Below are 22,018 nucleotides of genomic sequence, written 5' to 3' on the forward strand. Positions count from 1 at the left end.
TAGACAGTCCATGCAAAATAAACCAGTCTACTCAAAATAATATTTATCAATTTTAGGTTTTGTAAGAGAAAATGCATAAGGACAGTTATGTATAGCGTCTGTCTGTGTAACAGGTATTATAAATGAATGATGTGATGTTATTTTTTATTACAACTCACTCTTTTTGTAATGTTAATTTACCAAAGGTCAGTTGATGAAAGTTATTCTAAATGTTAATTCAAGTGAACCATGTGACAAAAAAATTTTTGTTGTTACATAGTATCAGTAACAGTACGTTTTCACAGCAAAAACCTGAAAAATAAAAGCCTATAGAAACAGTGTCACAATGAAGAATGTGTGTGGGGTAAAAAAATACATGTAACAGATTATCATCCCTCGTAAAAATACTGTTAACCTCGACTAACGCCTCAGGTAACAGTATTTTCCTAAGTATGATATTTTTACTGTTACTCACAAACTTGTGTGTCATAAAAGTATAGTAGTATCTACCCAAGTAGGATTAAAAAAGGACATTGATCTATGTTTTCTACTATTCTTTGTCGTTTATACAATCTGATAAAAGTATTCTTTTTGGACTAAATACGTCGTAGCAATAAATATATCTAACATTCTCATATCATGAAAATATTTCTGTTTCTGATGGTAAGAAAAGTACTGTAGTGTGTCAAAACACTTACTTATTGTCTTTTCTTTAGCTCGGTTAAGAGAAATCAACCAAATTCATGTACATGTTGTCCGATTTGGATCTATTAGTCGTGTGAACGTTACCGAAAATATCAAGAACATTCGCCTAAAGATCTTCCCTGATTTAGATAGTGGCTCAATATACCATTATAATAAGAGAAAAGTATATAAATCAAATAACTATGGTGTTGTTTTATCCATATCCGGTATGACGTCATGGTTGCGTTGATCTGGGTCATTATTATCTTCATTTTCAGATTTCTTTTTGGTGTTATCAATGTTTGAGTTTGAAATGGCACTACCTAGACCGAGATTTTTATCTTCACTGTCAATATTTCCCTGCACGGTATATAAGTTAAATGGCCTATTAATTGCGCTGTCACGTGGCACAAGGGTTTCTGTTTTAATGTCCGCAGTATTTTTCTGTACAGAATATGTACCGTAAGGTTTCCGAGCTAGCGGGTCTATTTTCTGGATGAGACAAATATTAGCTGGAGGATTGGACCAATGTTGTTGCTCCCCTGTAAAACATAAGTATAATATTAATTATAGAGAAATAGAGGCCGTTGCTGATGAGGATGATTATAATAATGATGATGATGAAGAGGCTGATAATGCTGATGATGATGATAATGGCAATGATGACGACGACAGACATACCGATGATGTCGAGGGAGACAATGATTATGATAGTAAAGATGATTACGTTGAGAAAGAGGTCGATGATGACGATGTTGATGAACATCAGAGGTCATTGTATCAACAGTTACTGTATTAAAGGTCTGCAAATTAACCAAAATTATGTTACATTGATCTGAATACATAAAACGAACAGAAATGCATTGGCATTTATACTCTAAATTTCTAGAGTAGGTATTTTCCGGACATTCTGTTTTACGAAACAAGAATTTCTCCGCAATCAAAAGAAAACCTGCACCCTATTCACTAGCTGTTTGCTTCTTAAATGTATATATACATGTATTACTTTCTCACCAGATAACCAATTAGATATAAAATGTTTAATAAATATCAATAAATGGCTATTCACCTGAACCAAATATTAGATAAAACACAACTGTAGCGGCTATCAACGATGATGTCAAATAAAACACGCTGTCCCAACTTTCAACCGTCTGAAATAAATGCAAAAAAAGGTCTTAAAAGCTAAAATACGCTTGTATCATAGTTTTGAGACCTTTCTGTTGAAAAAGTGTCAGAGTTAAATCGTATACATATACATGCACAGTGCGGTAACTGGAGTGCAGGTATTAGTTACCCGCACTCCAGAGCATGCTCATTGATTGGTTCATTTTTGCTGGGGTTTACGTATTGTGGCGGCAGGGAGAGTGAAAGCGGCAGAAATATCATATTAAGATGCTCGTTCATTGGTTACTTTTTCTGGGGTTTCATATTGTGACAACAAGGAACGTGTTTTTATGTTTGACTATGATACAAAAGAGAAACAACATCAAAACACTCGGCAATCTGATTTATACTCGGGGGTTACGCCCCCTCGTACAAATCAGATAGCCTCGTGTTTCGATGCTCTTTCTATTACTTAAATGAAATGACATTGTTTAATTGACAGATTAAGTAAACAGCATTATCATATCCCGAAATGAACGTTTTGTTGTAACTTTACATTTATTACAATAGCTCGGAGTAGACAAAAGATGCTAAGGTTTCCGTAGATTTTTCAACAAACTAATGATGTTTTAAACTTCACATGTATATAAAAATGAGGGCAATTTGCATTTACATACATTTTCTTTCATGAATATGCATATTCACTAGAATTTGTGATAAAACACATTTTAGAAAAGATCGTGAACTTGCACTAACTTGCGACTAAAAGCGCTAGTTAGCATTTTTACAGTTATATTTGACGTAATCCCACCTAATAATGAAATCTACCAATTTCCAAAAGTTTACATTGCAGTTAAGTTTGATTGAAATTGTTTATGGAAAAGTTTGCCTCAAATTATCTACAACATCAAAATGTCGGTTTAAAGAAATCGATTATGATCACCTGTTGCATAGTAAGGTCTCCTGTTGCCAAGGGCACAATGATAGCTCCTAGAGATCCCACTGCTGACGTCACAGCAACAAGACTACTGGCATAACGTGTTGATAGATCATAGTGATTTACCGACCATCCTGTTAAAATAGATAATTCCTATAATGCATGAAATCCAGATGTCGCCATTTCCTGCCAATAATTAATACTGCTTATATGATAGATCACTGTATCGATGATGGAACGAAACACATTGATCTAATGAGGTAACATTCCGTGCTGGATTTCATATTCACATCACTTTTTCAAAAATTTTCTGTCGAAGAACAGTCTATATAGTTTAAAATAGTGTAAAATGTCAGTAGGAAACGGACGCTCGAGTCACCTAAGGCAATTAGATAACTACAGCTATAGGCAATCGGCTATGGCAAGATATTGCTGATGAAAATGGATGCAAGTTGAGGAATCGAGTCTCTAGAGAACATTAACCTTCGCGGCGATACTTGTTGTAACTGACTTCACAATTTAAAACATTTTGGTCGCATGTGATTTTCTACACAAACTTTAAGTTCTAAATGTAAGTTAAAACGATCTATAGATTTTGCGGTAACATATAATATGAATATGGTTAATGTAAGGGAGATAATAAAGATGTCTCCTTTTATCTTTGAATGTTTCATCTATACTCGAAATGTTTTCCACCCGAGTGAGCTAGAATGTTCGACCTGATTCAATTGTGTATCACTGTAAATATAACTTTTACCTTTTCCACGGGTAAAGTCAATGTATAAAACTTGCGTGTTTTTATTAACTATAAATATCGATGTTATCACTTCGATCTTCCACACACGCAAATAAAAGATTATATTAAATGTTGTCATCTGATTTGTCAATAGATAAAATCCTAAAATATTTCAATTTGAACTTTATATTTTCATTTTGGTCTAACTGAAAATAAAACATCACCAGCAGTATTTAGTAATATACATTTACAAAACAAAATTATCTCTTTTAAACTTGCACACATTGTGTTTTATAATATCCCTATACTATATATGTATATATGAGGTATGAATGATTCATTAAAATAGGGAGAGAAAAGAGAATCTAACTAATTATTCACCGATAGCACTCCATTCGTTCATTCCTTCCCAATCCGTTATTTATCCATTAGAATAGGACTGCAACAAACGTGTGTATTATTTTCTTTTTAATCAAAGAAAGTAACTGTGCAGTTAAATAATTGTTTTTTAAGATTTTTTATCATCCATATTGCAATGTTATTATCTTGCCCAACAGCTCGGATCCGCTTACATTAGTTATACAAGGTGCTAACAGGATATACGGGATAATGCAGCCTGAATTAAATAAATATGACCCGAGGTGCTGTATAACAAATTTATTATATTCAAAGAAGCAAATGGGAAAACGGATTCGCTAACGCCGTGCAGTGAAAAGTAATTCAAGCTGCGTTGTAGCTTTTAACCTTTTTTTCTTTGTCTTAAGTAATAAATTTGAATCGGAAAATATACTATAAAGAACAAAACTTGATAAAGAAATGCATGCCTCTGTAATGTTATTCATTGTTTTTCTGTGTACTTCGGTTCTTCGCGATTTATACGGCTTATTATAAAAAAAATTAATAGCTTCGAGACCATCTCTATTTGCACAATCTATGATAAAATAGTTCAAAGAGAGAGATGAACACTAACCTGATGTTGTAAGACCAAATGCTCCTATAGTTATAGTAAGAACAATGATAACCACTGAACCACTGCGCACAAATGTTAAAACAATAAAACCAACTGCTTGAATTCCAAGACCTATAATGATAATAATAATAATCAAGCACCTTGCTTAAACATCTAAACATCCGAACTAATTATTTAGAAACTCCTCAAATGAAGAAATGTCCCTTGTTGTGATAAGGGACAAGCGGTGCGACGGAGATGACCTGCATAACTTTGCCTTGAAGGTTCCACAGTATTTATATCTATTACTGTAACTCTTAACAATTCATAAGCATAAAAAGTACACATCACATTTTCAGCCAAGGAAAATTATAAAATGTCAAAATGTGTAATTATCCATGGTATTGACAATTGTAGTGTTGTGTTGTCCATGGTGTTCTTTTTTAATTTATGATATCATAATAAAAATGACAGATATTTTCTATGTCAATCATGTAATAACATAACATATTATATAATTGTGTATATACCTATCCCAGTGAGGAGTTTTCTAACAGCACCAGTTGACAACCATTTATAATTGAGAAGACTATCGGCGATATAACCACTAGCAAACGATATAACAACCTTGGCAATATGTGGAAATGCTGCATACAGACCTGTCTACAGATATCAAATATAAAATTGGTAAGCATTTGTCGAAAAGGGAACATAAAAAATGATTATTTTTAGAAACACTACAATGACAGCATTTTAAATGAATATAAGAAACAGGCTTAATGCATTTATTAACTCAAGAACATAGCGTTTTACGAGTATTTTAAATGCAGTATGGAAATAGAAGGACATGTATTTTGTTAACAATGAGCAACTCTGTTTTCAATATACATTGTACTGCATTCCATTAGGAAACAATCTTACATTTAAAGTACTCAATATTTAATGTATGTTTCGGGGAAATTTCTTATAATGTAATCAAATGAAATCAAAACTTTTTTATCACTTAATGTTGCTAATATAAAGATAAAATATACAACAGTACAAAAAAGCAATACCACATTCGTTTGATACAGATATGCTTTGGTTAGATATAAGGCTAGAATGTGTCATTGTTGTTTTAATTAACCAAACATCTGTTCCTTGCTTCATGAATCAGAAACATCTATTATAATATGAATCAAAATTCCACTAATGATTCATGCATCATTATGATATTGTTCCGGTATGCTGTATATATGTAACTAATACATATACTTTATCACAATTTCAGGTCAATATTAATACAGTACAGCTATATTCAAACAGACTAGAATTCATAAACATTGTATATGGGATTTATTGAACATCCTTTTAAAAGTGAATTAAACAATGTTCTTAAGTTTATTTCGTCAAGAATACTGCTTAAGAACACATTTGTAATGATTTTAAAATTGTTAATGTCAATGTTAACATTTTATGATATTAAAAATACAAAACAGACGCCTGATAACGAATACAAAAATTCCTTATAAATATCATCCGGGACCTTTTATCCATGTTTCTATGCAAATATTTGCAGTAAAATGTACATAAAGCTAATCGATATAACAGCAAAGTGAAACTTGTGCAAATAATATAAAGTCCTATTAGACAGCCGGCGCGGTTACTGGATATTGCTGACCGACCAAGACCAGATCCATAGTTTGCACTGTTCGTTATTCAGCCAGCAATTATTTTGAAAATTTCTCTAATTATGATGCCTGATCATATGGTGGACAAGTCCGTTTATGATATTTATTGTAGTAAGGATTAAAACGTTAAAAAAGATCGGTTTCTTGGGTCAACGACAATCAAAGGTTCGAAATAAGGCACATCATACAAAAAAATCATAGAAAGTACAATAATGTTATGAACTTAAGTTCGTTTAACGTGTATTATCACTGACAAAATATATATCTTGAACATGAGTTTGAATAGCTATTTTTTTTAAAGTATTTTCATCAAATATATTGAAATCTGTTCCTACCTCAGCTATGGTGAATCCAAACTCGTTCAGATAAAGTGGTTCGTTTGTTAACATTAGAACAAAGATCCAGTACCTTAGAAAATGACACACACATATTGCAATCACTGGTAACGAAGTTATTATACTTTTCCATGGCACGTGCACATTCTAAAATATGAATAATGTGACAGTGACAAATATATGTGAACATCAACAATATATGATAATGTGAACAGAAACAATATAATTTTTATGTGAACATCTACGATATTTGAGAACATCAGCAATATTTGAGAACATTAACAATATGTGTGAACATTAACAATACATGTGAACATCAACAAAATGTGTTGAGCATACATTTTTAATTTCGTAAAACACATGATAACAGAATATCTTGAAATCAATATGAACAGCACATCTTTATAATTTTAGTATGCAATTGTTTCATCAAAATAACACAGAAAAGCATTATACAAACAAGTTGTTTCGAAACGCTTTTACTACTGTTTATATATGAACCTCAAAAGCATATAATTTTTGTTAATGACCCAGTTACTTGTAATCTCCAACCTCTAACCCTAAATATTAAGGAAAATAAGAATTGAAAGCCCTAATCACTGTACCTGTACTATGGATTTAACTAAATCCTCATAGTAGTGAAATAATGAAATGGAATGTCAACGAGGACAGTTGAACCTAAAGAGCGGGAACAGTTGATCCTAGGAGCAAGGACAGTTGATCCTACAGAGCGAGGACAGTTGATCCTACAAAGAAAGGGCTGTTAATCCTACAGAGCAAGGACAGTTGATCCAAAAGAGCGAGGACAGTTGATCCTACAAAGAAAGGGCTGTTAATCATACAGAGCAAGGACAGTTGATCCAAAAGAGCGAGGACAGTTGATCCAAAAGAGCAGGAACAGTTAACTATAAAGAGCGAGGACAGTTGATCTTATAGAAGGAGGACAGTTGATCCCAAAGAAGAGTGTCAATTGATCCAGTTTATCCTACAAAGCCAGGAAAAATGACTCTGCAGAGCCTTACAGAATAAGGCCTGTTGATCCTACAAAGCGAGGACAGTAGATTCTAAAGAGCAAGTACAGTTGATCCAAGGAGCGGGCAGTTGATTCTATGGAGCGAGGACAGTTGATCCTACGGAGCCGGAGCGAGAACAGTTGACCCTACAGAGCAAGGAAAGTTGATCTTACAGAGTAAGGGCTATTAATCCTACAAAGCGAGGACAGTTGATCCTAAAGAGCGGGAACAGTTGATCTACATCTTGACCTATATTTTGGAAGAACCGGAAATACCGCTTTATCGAATATGTAATTAGAATATAGTCTACCTCATAATCAATCACGTCAGCACCCTGGGATTTTTCCATGAATTCAAACTCATTTTCACTGATGTATTTATGATGGGACGGCTTTTCATATATCAGAAACAACCAAAACAGGTACCATATTATACACACCGTTCCTGAAAAATATACATCATAAATTAAAATGTAAGTAAAAACAAGTATGACTCGTTAATATACTGTACGTACACAAAGCCATGCTACATTGACATGGAGACTTGAACATATAAATAACACGAACAGTTTACTTATTTTTATACATTGCCTCCAAATAATCATTCGGAAAAATCAGTGAAATCTGATAAATCAATATACATTTCATAATTTTCTTTAAGAAGTTAGCTTGTTTTAACAAAATTATTAAAACTGTCTGATCATACATTTTTCATGGAAATACTCTATATCCACGTATACTTACCGGAAGTATAAAATATATACTGCCATCCTAGATAATGTGTTATTATTCCGGCGAGAGGAAAGCCAACTATTGCTCCAGCATATGCACCTACAAAAGGCAAAGTTACTCTCATTAATTTTTTTTTACAAATTAATTCTACAAGTAAATTTAAACATAGAATATTACCATTGAGGATACGAGTAAACATAACTTATGCGTCAGATAGTGTCTTTAACATTGGAAACATTTAACCTAAATAAAATGCGTTGATCTATATCGGTTTGACGATATTCAGTTTTATGTATTTATACGTCGGCCTGGCGTCAGCATATTTGAACGTGAATAATGGCATAAGTATGCCCAACACAACTAAATTGCTTGAATCAGCCACACTTAATATTCTATAAAGTATTGATGACACCTACAATTTATATGACATATTCCCGATATGAGCATAAATATCACCGTCATTAGAGTGCAATAACAAATCAATAACGAAAATAAACAGGATAACATGTGAGCAATTAAGTTTAAATATTGATATAAAATATCACCTTACATGACAAGACAGCAGATACTTGACGACTTCGTTCACTGGGTGCCGTCCAATGTCGGAGAATACCGTAACATGCCGGATATAGTAAACCCTATAATTAAACAATGTGTTAACAAATTGTAGCATTTTCATAATTTATGTAATTGGGAAACATTGTAAATGTTTGTATTGCTATGAAATGCGTCAGTCATAAAACGATCACTCCAAAAAAAGCTTGGACATCAATTATTAAACATTTGGTGTAACAAAATATATATTCAAGAAGGTTATTATAATATATCATGACGTCAAGAATAGAGCGCTTTATATAACAAAAGACTTGTGCGCATGACTGAATTCTTTATCGTGTTGGTGGTAGTTTTCAGGTGGCCACTCCGTCCTGGAAGATATGCCATCTTCCCCCAACAGTAAAGCTGGAAAGTAGCCATATGACCATTTAGTGTCCGAAACAAAAACAAAACCAACAACAATCTAGTAATCTCCCTTATCGTTATGAACAGTAGCCTACAGAGATCATTAGGACTATAAAATGTATCATGAAAATGAAATACAATAGTCTGTTAAAGAAATACTATGCTCAAAATTGATATTTGAAAATATTGATGATTGCCAACCAAAGTAGGCGGACACAATATGTATATACAGTAAACTCCGCTTATAACGTACTCATTGGGACATTCAAAATCTGTTCCTTATATCCGGAGTTCCTTGTAAGCATATACCGAATTAGTTCCTAGTATCAGAAGTTTTTATAGCGAACAGTTTTACATATAACGAACTAATTGTTAACCATCGTCTTCCATTTAGAAGAGCATTTGATTAAGAGAAATAACCCTTGGGTTCGTCATTGTTGTCTCCCTTATATTGATTCAATAAAGAAAAAAGGACTAAGTGCAATGTTGTTTCTTTTAAATATAATTTTCATGTATAAATATATCTTTAAGATAATTATGATATGTACCATATATGCAATATTGTAATTTATTAACGATACAGTGTCATGTACAAAATAATCACTTTGCTTTGAAGAAGTCGTTAATTTTAGTTTGGGAACTCTTCAGGTTAAATTCAATATTCAATAAACTTTTAAAAACTGTTTCATCCACATGTGCATTAGACTCGAAGTATGACTTAATCTTGTGCAAACAATTAACAGCTTCATTTTTTGACACAACCGACAGATCATCTAAATACACTATTTGTTCCTAATATATCCGCTTCATTCCGCCAAGTTCTGTGCCGATGAAAACGAAAGTAGAAAATGCGCGATCTGTTTACGGATAATCGATATTTTGGAGTTCGTTATAAAAGTGTAATTTTCTGTACTTTTTATGGCAATGGGACTAAAGAATGAGTTCCTTATAAGCGATAATTCCTTATAACCGTGTTCGCTGTAACCGTATTTTTTTACATTAAATAAAGAAGGGCGAAATTCGGGCCAAAAATATTTGTTCCTTATAACCGGAAGTTCGCTATAACCGTGTACGCTATATGTGAAGTTTACTGTATAGTGTCATTTAAGAATTGTCAGTTTTGTTTTTTTAAAAAATGGCCAACTTGACTTCACACATATTATAATAGAAGTGCAGCTTCCTAAAGATAGTTTGGATAATCTTTTATCCAAATTAGACATATTCAGTAAGAATTTCATAGATTTCAATAAATTCCTGTAATAAAAACATTTTACTCAAAAACGATACTCAAAGTATACCATTAAATAGGATAACTATAAATTTCAGTTTCAAAAATCACCAAGGACACTAATTTTTAATGATAATCAAAAATCACCAAGGACACTAATTTTTAATGATAATAATATATGTACCTCTGCAAGTCCCTGGACACATCTTACACAACAAACGAGAGAAAACTGCCCATTATCTATACATATAGGTAGCAAAATGTTCAATAATGCCGAGGTGAATATACAGCCACCATATAACCTGAAAAATATCACTTTAACACATATCATATAATGTGAACAACAAGATTTACTTAAAATTGTTGTTGAGGTGGCTGATTTGTGCCATTCGTGTTTTCGCCCTGAAAAGCGAAAAGTCGAAAATTAACAAGTTAAAATGGCGGGGGCGTGGAGCGAAAACACGCTAATTAGCGAGGGCGCGGGGCGAAGTTTAATAAATAAAACTTCGCCGCGCACCCCGCTATCCAGCGACCCCGCCAAGTTAACAAGTTAAAGGAAATGCCATCTATCCTCTCTATCCTCCCGCATTTAACACGAATGACACAAATCAGCCACCATATAATTCTGCGGCTTGTGTCTCTGCTGCCTACGTAACAAGTTATTATATCATTGTAATTATAGTATGTTTATCCAATTTGTAATTTGGTAGTAAATTGCAGCATAGAATATACGACTGACGGCTTAAAGATAACCTCAAAACGAATATTCAGCATTTTTTAATTCACTACAAAAATGATAAAATTATAATCTACTTATTTTAAAACCAGTTACCAGTTTTTATATAACGTTTTTATATATAGTCTGTAGATCGGTATAATCATAAATATTGAGGTATGTTTTAGTTTTAAATTAAAGGAACTCCACTGAGGTCCTAATGCCTGAAAACATTAAATTTTTAAAATCTTACAAATACCACGTGAAGCGAGGCTACCGAGGATATCAGCGAAATATACTCAATTAGAAATCAATTTACCATGCGACTCAAAAAGATTGTTCTGGACAGAATGAGCTGAAATTTGCACAAAATTATTGGTCGAGACCTACATCTTTTTGTGCATAAATCTAGGAAATATACTTCAAGTCCAGGCATGGGAATAAACCTCGGTGGAGTCTCTTTAAATGGTAGATTTAAATTAGACTTACTTATGTGTCGGTAATATTGTTGTTAGGAATGCGCCAGGAATTTGAGAGATCAGGAATCCCATATAGAAAATACTGTGTAGAAAACCAACCATCCGGCTGTCCCAGTTTACCCGAGGAATCTGACGACGGAAAAAAATATTTCATTTTTTGTAATAACACACAAAAGGAGTTTCTTTGTTTCGTTTGTTTGTTTGTTTGTTTGTTTGTTTGTTTGTTGGCCTTTGACTTTTTATGTTTTTTCCGTTACTTTTTTTTCCTGTCGTTATTATTTTTTTCGATTGTTGTTGTGGTGGTCTCTTTTTTGCTAATTTGTTTGTTTTTTTTTTTTTTTTTTTTTTTTTTTATCTTTTGTTGTTTTTATCCTCTTATGGTTTTATCAATAAATTTATGAAAATATAAAAAACAGTATCATGAATGAAACAGGTAATGTATAGTCAGCACATGAAGTACAGATAAATGTAACAGATTTATATGACAAGCTGAAACACTGACATTGATTACATAATCCTTTATACAATGTCAACGACTTATACTTGATGTCAATTTATTTTATACAATGTATTATACATTATTTTAAGTAAAAATGTTAAAATATTCCAGAGGTAAACATTTGAATATACAATAGGACACGTTACAATAATTGCATTAAGGAATGGGTTTTTTCAGCAAGCAATGAGGACGCGTATAACATAGATAGTTATGATTAAGATCCAGGGAAATTGGCTGCTAACATAGAGAGAAAATGGTAAAGAAAAATTTAATCAAAGATAAGATTTTGTTTATATGCAAATAATATGAAAAAGAAAAAGATGCAGACAATTTTATAGATCAAATTTTGTTGATTAATAGTAGATAATGTGGAATTATTGTATAGAAATAGCTTACATTTATTACGGCATCAATTGTTCCAACTTTTTCATACGCTCTCTCGTCTAGAATCATAACAACCATCACCCCCACATTCGTCCGCATCGCGTACACTAGTAACAGGCCCAGCCCTAACATAAACGTCACTATCAATCGTTTTGGAATATAAAACAGACTGGAACCCTGATTTCTTTCATTTGCAGAACGGTTCTCTGAATTTTGTTGATTTTTACCATTATCATTGTCCGAAATCTTCTCGTCACTCTTTCCGGTAGTATTCGGAACTTGTTTTTCAACTTTTGTCTTCTGCCCTAGTGTATCCGCTCCTTGGTTTAATATGGAACTCTCGTGACGCTTTCTAATAACTGTGTCGTCTGCTTCGGGAAGTTTACTCATTGTAAATAAATTTACTTCTTTAAGTCATCGTGACTGCTGAAACAAGTAAAAATGGAACATTAATTTTATCTTTACGAATTCATAGTTAGCGTGCTAGTGTTTAACAAAAGCACTTTTTTTTAAATTTCTACCGCTGAAAATGCATATTTTAATCATTATGGAAATTAAGATTATTTCAATTTCTGTTATGGGAAGAGTTATACAAACGGTACCATAAACTCGTACTTTGTGAAACAAAATAATGAAGGTTAGAATTTTACGATAAGCTGTTGTCTAAACTTTGAACACCTAATCCTACTAATATTTTAAAAGCATATTTAATGTAAATTGTATGTCAACAATAAGTATACAATATTACTTATAGATCCTCCAAACACAGTCTATAGTTAATCTTGTTTTTATTTAGACTTAAAAACATATAGTTAAAATTGTTCAATATTTATATTGTAAGTAACTTAATTGTATGCGTCTTATACTAAAAAGAAAAACCAACTTCCAGACACTGTCAAGTTCTATAGTTCGTATAATTTGAAATTAATTCATTCATTCATTCTTTTATTAATTATTATCATCAAAAATATCATATAATTACCATATAAATTAATTGTGTCAGACATTCCGCAAGTATGAATGTTGATATATGTTTATGTTGTGAAAGGGCCAAATTACATTGAAAAAAAACTTTAGTTGTCTTTATTGTATATGAATGTGGATATGTTTAAATACTTTTAGTTGATGTTTTACTATGATGATGATGGTTATCATTATCGTCGTCATTATCATCATCATCAATATACTGTAAGACAATATCGTTTTAAGGAGGGTAATATAAAACAGTAAACATCCTATGACAAGATATATAAGACAATAAACATCCTTTGATGTGTAATGTAAACATCTTTTGGTGTATGATTTAAGACAGTGAAAATCCCATGGTGTGTGATTTAACACAGTAAACATCCTATGGTGTGTGATTTAAGACAGTGAACATCCTATAGTTTGTAATTTAAACAGTGAACATCATATGGTGTGTAATGTAGGACAGTGAACATCCTATGGTGTGTGATTTAAGACAGTAAACTTCCTATGGTGTGTGTAATGTAAGACAGTGAACATCCTACGATGTGTCATGTAAGACAGTGAACATCCTATGGTGTGTAATTTAAGACAGTGAACATCCTACAATGTGTCATGTTAAACAGTGAACATCCTGTGGTGTGTAATTTAAACAGTGAACATCCTATGGTGTGTGATTTAAGACAGTGAACATCCTATGGTGTGTGATTTAAGACAGTAAACATCCTATGGTGTGTGATTTAAGACAGTAAACATCCTATGGTGTGTGATTTAAGACAGTGAAAATCCCATGGTGTGTCGTGTAAGACACTGAAAATCCTATGGTGTGTGATTTAAGACAGTAAACATCCTATGGTGTGTGTAATGTAAGACAGTGAACATCCTACGATGTGTCATGTAAGACAGTGAACATCCTATGGTGTGTAATTTAAGACAGTTAACATCCTACAATGTGTCATGTTAAACAGTGAACATCCTGTGGTGTGTAATTTAAACAGTGAATATCATATATTGTGTAATTTAAGACAGTGAACATCATATTATTTGTAATTTAAGCCAGTGAACATCCTATGCTGTGTGATTTAAGACAGTGAAAATCCCATGGTGTGTGATTTAAGACAGTGAACATCCTATGGTGTGTCGTGTAAGACACTGAACATCCTATGGTGTGTGATTTAAGACAGTAAACATCCTATGGTGTGTGATTTAAGACAGTGAACATCCTATGGTGTGTGATTTAAGACAGTAAACATCCTATTGTGTGTGATTTAAGACAGTAAACATCCTATGGTGTGTGATTTAAGACAGTGAAAATCCCATGGTGTGTAATTTAAGACAGTAAACATCCTATGGTGTGTGTAATGTAAGACAGTGAACATCATGTGGTGTGTAAGGTAAGATAGTTATCATCCTATGGTATGTGATGTAAGACAGTGAACATCATATGGTGTGTAATTTAAGACAGTGAACATCCTATGGTGTGTGATTTAAGACAGTGAACATCATATGGTGTGTAATTTAAGACAGTGAACATCCTATGGTGTGTAATTTAAGACATCGACCATCCTATGGTGTGTGATTTAAGACAGTAAACACCCTACGATGTGTCATGTACGACAGTGAACATCCTATTGTGTGTCATGTAAGACAGTAAACATCCTATTGTGTGTAATTTAAGACAGTAAATGTCCTATGGTGTGTAATGTAAGACAGTGAACTTCCTATTGTGTGTCATGTAAGACAGTTAACACCCTTTTGTGTGTAATGTAAGACAGTGAACATCTTATTGTGTGTCATGTAAGACAGTAAACACCCTATTGTGTGTAATGTAAGACAGTGAACATCCTATTGTGTGTCATGTAAGACAGTAAACACCCTATTGTGTGTAATGTAAGACAGTGAACATCATATTGTGTGTAATTTAAGACAATGATCATCTTATTATAAGATATATAAGACAATAAACACACTTTGATGCGTAATGTGAACGAAACTGTATTCATTACATAATGCATGATTGATGCCAGGAGAGGAATTTTGTTTCGCAGAAAAAATGTGACAAAATGTGATATTAGGGAGAAACTGTAATAAATAATATACGTATCATCTTAGATATATATAACATGAAGAATGGTTAACTAAATGAATGACGCCAATAACTACACTATAAAATAGTAAGTAAGTAACAATGGAAACGAATGGATGATATTTTGAATCCCCTTCCAAAACGTTTGTGTAATAAGTCGATTCTCTCTACTAATCTTTTGATTTTGTTCTGAAGTAAAACGAATTGACTTAGTTCCTAGCTTTCATATAGCCATAACTGTCTAACATTTTACAATCTGCGAAATCCAATTCATGTAAAAGTGAGTGTTAAAACTTATTGTCAATCATTTTAATCCTTTATGCACGTGCATATTAGGCCTACTCATATCCTACATATTTGATTTGTCCTTCGCTTTTAAAATGTGTTAGTATGAAAGCGCAATATGTATCCGCGCGGAAAGCTTATTTTGGTTTCCCTTTCACTTTCTTCACTGATTTATAATTGCTATATTGATGTTTATGATAAGATTAAACATGTATTGATAAGATCACAATTTTTATATCATTAGTGAACAAAAGTATGCATGTTTTATTCCGCATGTTTACAGATAATCAAGAGATCGTTTCAATAAATAAGCTACACTGAAAAACATCAAACCTGTATAAAAGACCAGCTTCGAATAAAAATTGCTTTGAAAAAAACATCTCAAATAATTTTATCGTTACAGTTTTCAAATTTTCCGTTGCAACGTTTAATTATAATACGATCAAAGTTCGGAAGAACTAATACAGAACGGCTCTTACACTTGCATCTATAGACAGGTTTTACTGTACGGCCATATATCTCTCTAGAATGGAATCAGAAGCGGAAATAAATTAGTTAAACAACAAAAACATCATGGTGAATTGTTTGCTGTTACCAGCTGTTGGTTCATTTTCTGCGTCAAAACATTTTTTCTATCGAATCACTTTTGAATGTAAAACACGCTAACAAATTATATGAAAAGCTTCTTCAGTACATTATTATATACTGTAAGCCGTACTTTTCGTTATACAGTGTTTATGTGTATTAACCTTCTTAATAATGATATCATGTATGATATCAAAATGATGTCAGTATTAAGCGCAGAGAAAAACTCAAAAGAGTTTAGAAACCATGTTTGTTTGTGGCCTGGTTAGCACAAAATAAAAACTTAACCCAAGTCGTATGCACATTTCCTTCCTTTGCATTGTACTGTTCAATCATATTTGTGTGTAGGCGACGGTGTCTATTCACAAGTGACACTGCACCTAGTCTTATTCTTATACCTAGCTGGCCGGTAACTATAACTTGACCATTTCTAAAGGATGAAGCTTAAGTCGGGATGGGCCTGTTTTAGTTCTAGGTTTTCAGATCCCCGACATTCACATATAAAAGTATGTCAGAGATGTACATGTCCTAGTACAAGGTATCGGACCTGGACAAACAAAACGACAGGGAGGCACCCGTCCTGGTGCAAGGTATCGGACTCGAACCATAAACTGCACTTTTTAACTCTGTATCATTGCTACATGTAGTATCAGGCGACAACTACAGCTAAATTCAGCTAGATGCAAAGTTAGATAACCGTTTAAAAATACAGTATTAATGATGTTAATTTAGATCTTTACTGTCCAGAATTGAGAACATTTTATATATGTATTATGCAATAGACTGAAACTCGATACACAGTTTATATCAAAAGCAGATTAATCTTATTTTTCAGTGTTTTCATTATCTATTGACTACCACTAAATAAATTCAACTGAGATTTTTCACGGAATTACAAAGAGTTGTTTCTTTTAAAAAAAAAATGACAGAATGAATATATTCTCTTTTAAAAATCACTAAATTCTGATGATTCACCCTAAAATTTAAAAAAACTAATGATATACTTACATATTGAAAGTCCAAACAGAACTGATTTAATATCCTGGCATCATAACTTGATTGTACCATGTATGTATGTATGAGTCAATTATATTAGCGAAAAGTAATTTGCATAACTACGTTCAATTTATGGAAAATTATCATACATACATATAAAGGTCATGTCGAATATGCTGCCTGTCTTCTGGGAAAAATGAAATCAAATTTATAGCGAAATACGAGTGTTGGAATATGTCGATATTTTATGTCAGTTTATAGGTGCAAAGTCACGTGCATATTTAATATCTTTCTCTTTTCCTGTTGTTTTTCTTTTTGTAATTCAAACTTTAGTTCAGTTTTGCCTCATTCTTTATACAAAAACAATCAAAACGTATTTTAGTCAATTAGATCTCATACTTTTCCGGTCAATGAAAAGGAAACTCTGCTCAAGGTTAGAATAATAAATAATATATTTTTTGAAAATATTGACTCTAATGTTAGTAAAGTATCTAAAGCACATATATGTTTATCCATTTATATAGTTTACACTTTCTTGATTACTTTAAATTATTTACTTTAAAAAGCAGCACGAAAAACTGGCACTTTTCACATAACACTACAAAAAGTAAAGCACTGTATTTTTTATAGAACAAACACGCGCGCTATCTTGTGCATACAGCTGTCGCAAATTCAATAAATTATTTCCTTTCTGTATATTCAATCTAAACAGTATATAATTTACAGCTAGTTACATGAGAGAAAGTCACGACGTATCAATGCTATATTTCTATTTATATATACACCGATTATTTCTAACTTTTCGAACAATTAGATCTATCAGCAAGTTTACACTTAAAATTTATGTATTGATCTTGCATTAAAATCTGTTCATTAAAAATACATGTAATTGCATATGAAAAACAGTTTATTACAATTTTTCTGTTGTTTTTCAAGTCCTGTGAGCCTTGACTATTCTATTTACATTTAGATCTACAAGTATACCTTACGATAAATTTATTCAAAACGTATCGATTTTACATTTATAAACATACATTTTTTGTTTACGTTTGAGAAGAGAATATTTTATACATCTCGTCATACCTGAACTAAACTATATTAAACATGTATATCTTGAGGCTAACTCACATTTTCAGATAATTGTTTATTTACTAGTTTAACGCACAGGGATCTGATATTATCCCTACCGATACCCCCCCCCCTTCCCCTTCCCCCTTGCACCCCCCCCCCCCCATTTACAGTATCTAGACTACTACAACCCCCAATACAGTAGTCTAGATCTATATAAAATATGTCTTTTCCCACATAGATCTAGTTCATTAATAATATGACACTCTATTGGGCAATTTTCATAATACTTCTATAGTGTTGTAACAAATGACATTTATATTTTTGGAGGTTGTAGCAGGGACTGTCCAGAGAGGGTGTAGCGGTAGTGGAGAATATTAGATCATTTGAAGCGTCTTATCCCTGTGGTTTACGTACATGTACAGTATGTATACAACATCGCGTAAATTATTCTAATGTTGAAATAGATTTACATAGGTTTGATTAAAGCTCGTAATATTTTTCACCTACTGTAACCATATAACTCAAGACTTACTCATTGCCATAGAAGTCTGCTATGTTCTGTAACATTTTGTCAAATATTAAAACCATTCATATTTTTCTCATTTCCTGCTACTGAGATAAAACCTTGCAGCGTAATTACGTCACATGGTTAGTCTATGATGACGTCACAGGATTAGCAGCAGCAAAAATTAAAGACGCATTTATTTTTGTTTTAGTTTTTTTTTGGGGGGGGGGGGGGGGGAAGGGGTATTTGTTGTTGTTTTTCGGGAAAAAGTAATAAATAGATGTAGAATGAAACCATTTAAATAATCTAAAAACATGGTTTAACTAGACAAAAGCAGGATAAATCGAATACATGATTGTTATCGGGATGGAGGAGGTTTATAAGTTAACTTCTCTATTCTGACATCAATCAGTAGGCCGGGCCCTATTCCAATTTTTTCTTCTCGAGGTGTTGAAAGCCTGAAAAATGAACAAAGAAATCCTGGTAGATCTACTGTAACAAACATGAATTAAATAATGCGACACACAAATAGAGATCTACACGTTCGTAAAAAAATGGTAGATCTATTATATTGCGCGGCCGTGCATATATTTTGAGGTGATGCCCTTTGCGTTATAAAGAAACATAAAATTATAACGGTGCCGCCGTTGAAGTTAGCTTTTTGAAATTGCGCCCTGAGTCACCTACGCAATGACAGCACTTTGTCACGTGATTTCATCTGTTTATGCACGTTTTCTTCTCCGTTAATGTAGATCTTATTCTATATCTGCGTGCGCAATTTTTATGCAAGAATGCATGTCTGAAATCAAGAAAGAAATTAAATGTATGGTAATGATAGAATATCGCTGAAGAATAGGCATGTATGCTGTTAAAGCAACAAACCAACGTGTGCATTAAACAAGACTTTTCCCACATTTTGCAAAGGTATAGAAACATAACATAATTTGCCTAAACATGACTGCGTAACTAAAGCCTATTGTTACCTTTTTTATTCTCAATAAAACATGCTACTAAAATATACAGAACAGAACAGAAATTTTATTTTTGTAGACTTAAACAAAGTACATCGTCTTGTTAACATGAATTGAATAATATATACAACATAATCACATAAATATATGTATGGCGAGTCATTATAATAAATATAAACATAACAATTACAAGCACCAACGTTCATGAGAGGATAAACTACAATTGAGAGTTCAAAATTGTATTTCTTAGCTTTAAAGCTTCTTTGATATATTGGCAAACATTTATTAATATTTTTTTATTTTCAATACACAATAATTCAGTAAATTTGAACATAGATGGTCTGTTATAATAGTAACTTTTTATATATTTTTTACGTAAATCTCCAAAACTTGAACACACATATGAATTGATACTCATCCTCTATATCCAAAACATTACAGCACTGACAGTATCTTTGTTCACGAGGAATGTTATTAGTGGCATACCTTCCTGTTTGTATTTTGAGAGGATGAACAGATAGTCTTAATCGACAAAAATACATTCTAAATTTACGTGGTAAAATGTCAAGATAATTTTCGTAACTAAGACACAATTTAAAATGTTTGTAATTACATAAAACAGAACTTCGATCTAGGATACTGGCCCATTCTTGTTTATACGTATCAATAACTCTACTTTTAAATTTTTGAAGAAACAATTTAGGATCTATATAATTATCACTATCAAAAATATCAGCAAAACCATAATCACATAACAACTTTTTCACATTTGAGACCCAATTTTTACACCCTCTTTTACAATCAATTACACCTTCTCTATACATTGTATTTAAAATGATATTATCCGAGTTTTTCAACTTGCATCAAAATTTAATTATTCTAACATAACGGGACACATATAATGGATATCTTCCTAATTTACCATAAACAGCAGCAGAACAAGTATTAGGTCTTACATTTAATAATCGTTTGCAAAATTTTTAATGAATTCTTTCTATTTCTTTAGATTTTGTGTAACCCCATATTTCAGATCCATATCCTAAGATTGAGCCTACAAATGCATCAAATAACTGGCATAATGTTTTTGGTTTTAAATCAAATTTCTTACAGTTATGAAATAAAACATTTAGAGCCTTTAATGCTTTCCCTATTAGATGTTCCTGATTAAGTGTGAAATTACCAGTATAATTAAAAACAGTACCAAGGTAGTTAAAATCATTTACAATATCTAGGATTTGGCCGTCGTAGGTCCAGTATTACAATATGAATATAAAAGATCTAAATTATTTTGAAGTTCTATTGGTGACTTGCCCACGATGGCCATATCATCAGCAAATAATAATAAAATCAATATAACATCATCAAATGTCAAACCAGTTTCAATGTTGTCTTGCAAATAAAGTTCCAAATCCTCAACAAAGAGAGAAAATAAAATTGGAGAAATTACCTCCCCTTGACGTAGGCCAATGGCATAATTGAAATAATCAGAATAACTAGAACATGACTTAACACATGATTTTACATTTTGGTACATATCTCTAATTATTCTTAACATTTTACCTTGGATACCTATTTTATACATTTTGAGCCATAATGCGTTTCTGTAAAGACTATCAAAACATTTCATCAAATCAACAAAAACTACATATAAACGTTTATATTGATTTAAATATTTTTGGATTAAAGACAAAAGAATAAATATAGCATCCATTGTAGAACGCCCTTTTCGAAAACCGAATTGAGCATCAGATATAATATTATTACTTTCACAAAAAGTTTCAATTCTATTATTAAGCACAGTGGTAAATAATTTTGAAAGACAGCTAACTAATGTTATGCCTCTATAATTGTTAACATCATCAGTACTACCCTTCTTATGCAAAGGTATTATAATTCCCTCAGTCCATTTCTCTGGATAAAAACCCGAATTTAAAATAGCATTAAATATATCACACAAATGCGCACCTATTATATCAAAACCTTCTATGAAATATTCATTTATTAAATAATCACTACCTAAAGATTTACCCCTTTTCAATAATTTAACAGCTTTTGAAATTTCCTCTAAAGTTATTGGTTTATCTAATTCTTCAAATGGAGTATTCAAGTCATTAAAAGAATGGCTTTCACAAAAATTTTCCGCATCA

At 32.2% G+C, this 22,018-nt stretch overlaps 1 protein-coding gene across 3 annotated transcripts; it reads right to left on the bottom strand.

The window, feature by feature from the left end:
• Nucleotides 1–856: 856 nt before the first annotated feature.
• Nucleotides 857–19,019, bottom strand: LOC132732183 (vesicular glutamate transporter 1-like). 3 transcript variants are annotated; one of them, XM_060718564.1, is made up of 13 exons: nt 18,928–19,019; nt 12,419–12,832; nt 11,534–11,652; nt 10,514–10,631; nt 8,692–8,779; nt 8,154–8,240; nt 7,721–7,854; nt 6,398–6,544; nt 4,923–5,055; nt 4,414–4,524; nt 2,714–2,841; nt 1,733–1,817; nt 857–1,205 (listed from the first exon to the last, which is right to left on the bottom strand). In XM_060718564.1, the coding sequence occupies exons 2-13, from the start codon at nt 12,794–12,796 to the stop codon at nt 865–867; spliced, it is 1,869 nt and encodes a 622-aa protein (XP_060574547.1). In that variant the 5' UTR covers nt 12,797–12,832; nt 18,928–19,019; the 3' UTR covers nt 857–864. The 3 variants fall into 3 exon arrangements, with proteins under 3 accessions (XP_060574547.1, XP_060574548.1, XP_060574546.1); XM_060718565.1 differs by lacking the exon at nt 18,928–19,019 and adding an exon at nt 17,337–18,026 and having other exon boundaries at nt 12,419–12,829; XM_060718563.1 differs by lacking the exon at nt 18,928–19,019 and adding an exon at nt 17,337–18,026.
• Between the last annotated feature and the right edge of the window lie 2,999 nt (nt 19,020–22,018).

This window comes from Ruditapes philippinarum, unplaced genomic scaffold, assembly GCF_026571515.1.
Source record: "Ruditapes philippinarum isolate M1 unplaced genomic scaffold, ASM2657151v2 ctg2760_1_1_1_1, whole genome shotgun sequence".
NCBI classification, from domain to species: domain Eukaryota; kingdom Metazoa; phylum Mollusca; class Bivalvia; order Venerida; family Veneridae; genus Ruditapes; species Ruditapes philippinarum.

What these genes read in the sequence shown, in the direction of transcription:
- LOC132732183 (XM_060718564.1), bottom strand. Translation starts at nt 12,796, where the DNA reads ATGAGTAAACTTCCCGAAGCAGACGACACAGTTATTAGAAAGCGTCAC. An exon ending in TTGGATTCACCATAGCTGAG is followed by an intron (nt 5,056 to 6,397) that starts GTAGGAACAGAT and finishes TGATATCTGTAG; the next exon opens with ACAGGTCTGTATGCAGCATT. An exon ending in AAAACTCCTCACTGGGATAG is followed by an intron (nt 4,525 to 4,922) that starts GTATATACACAA and finishes TTATCATTATAG; the next exon opens with GTCTTGGAATTCAAGCAGTT.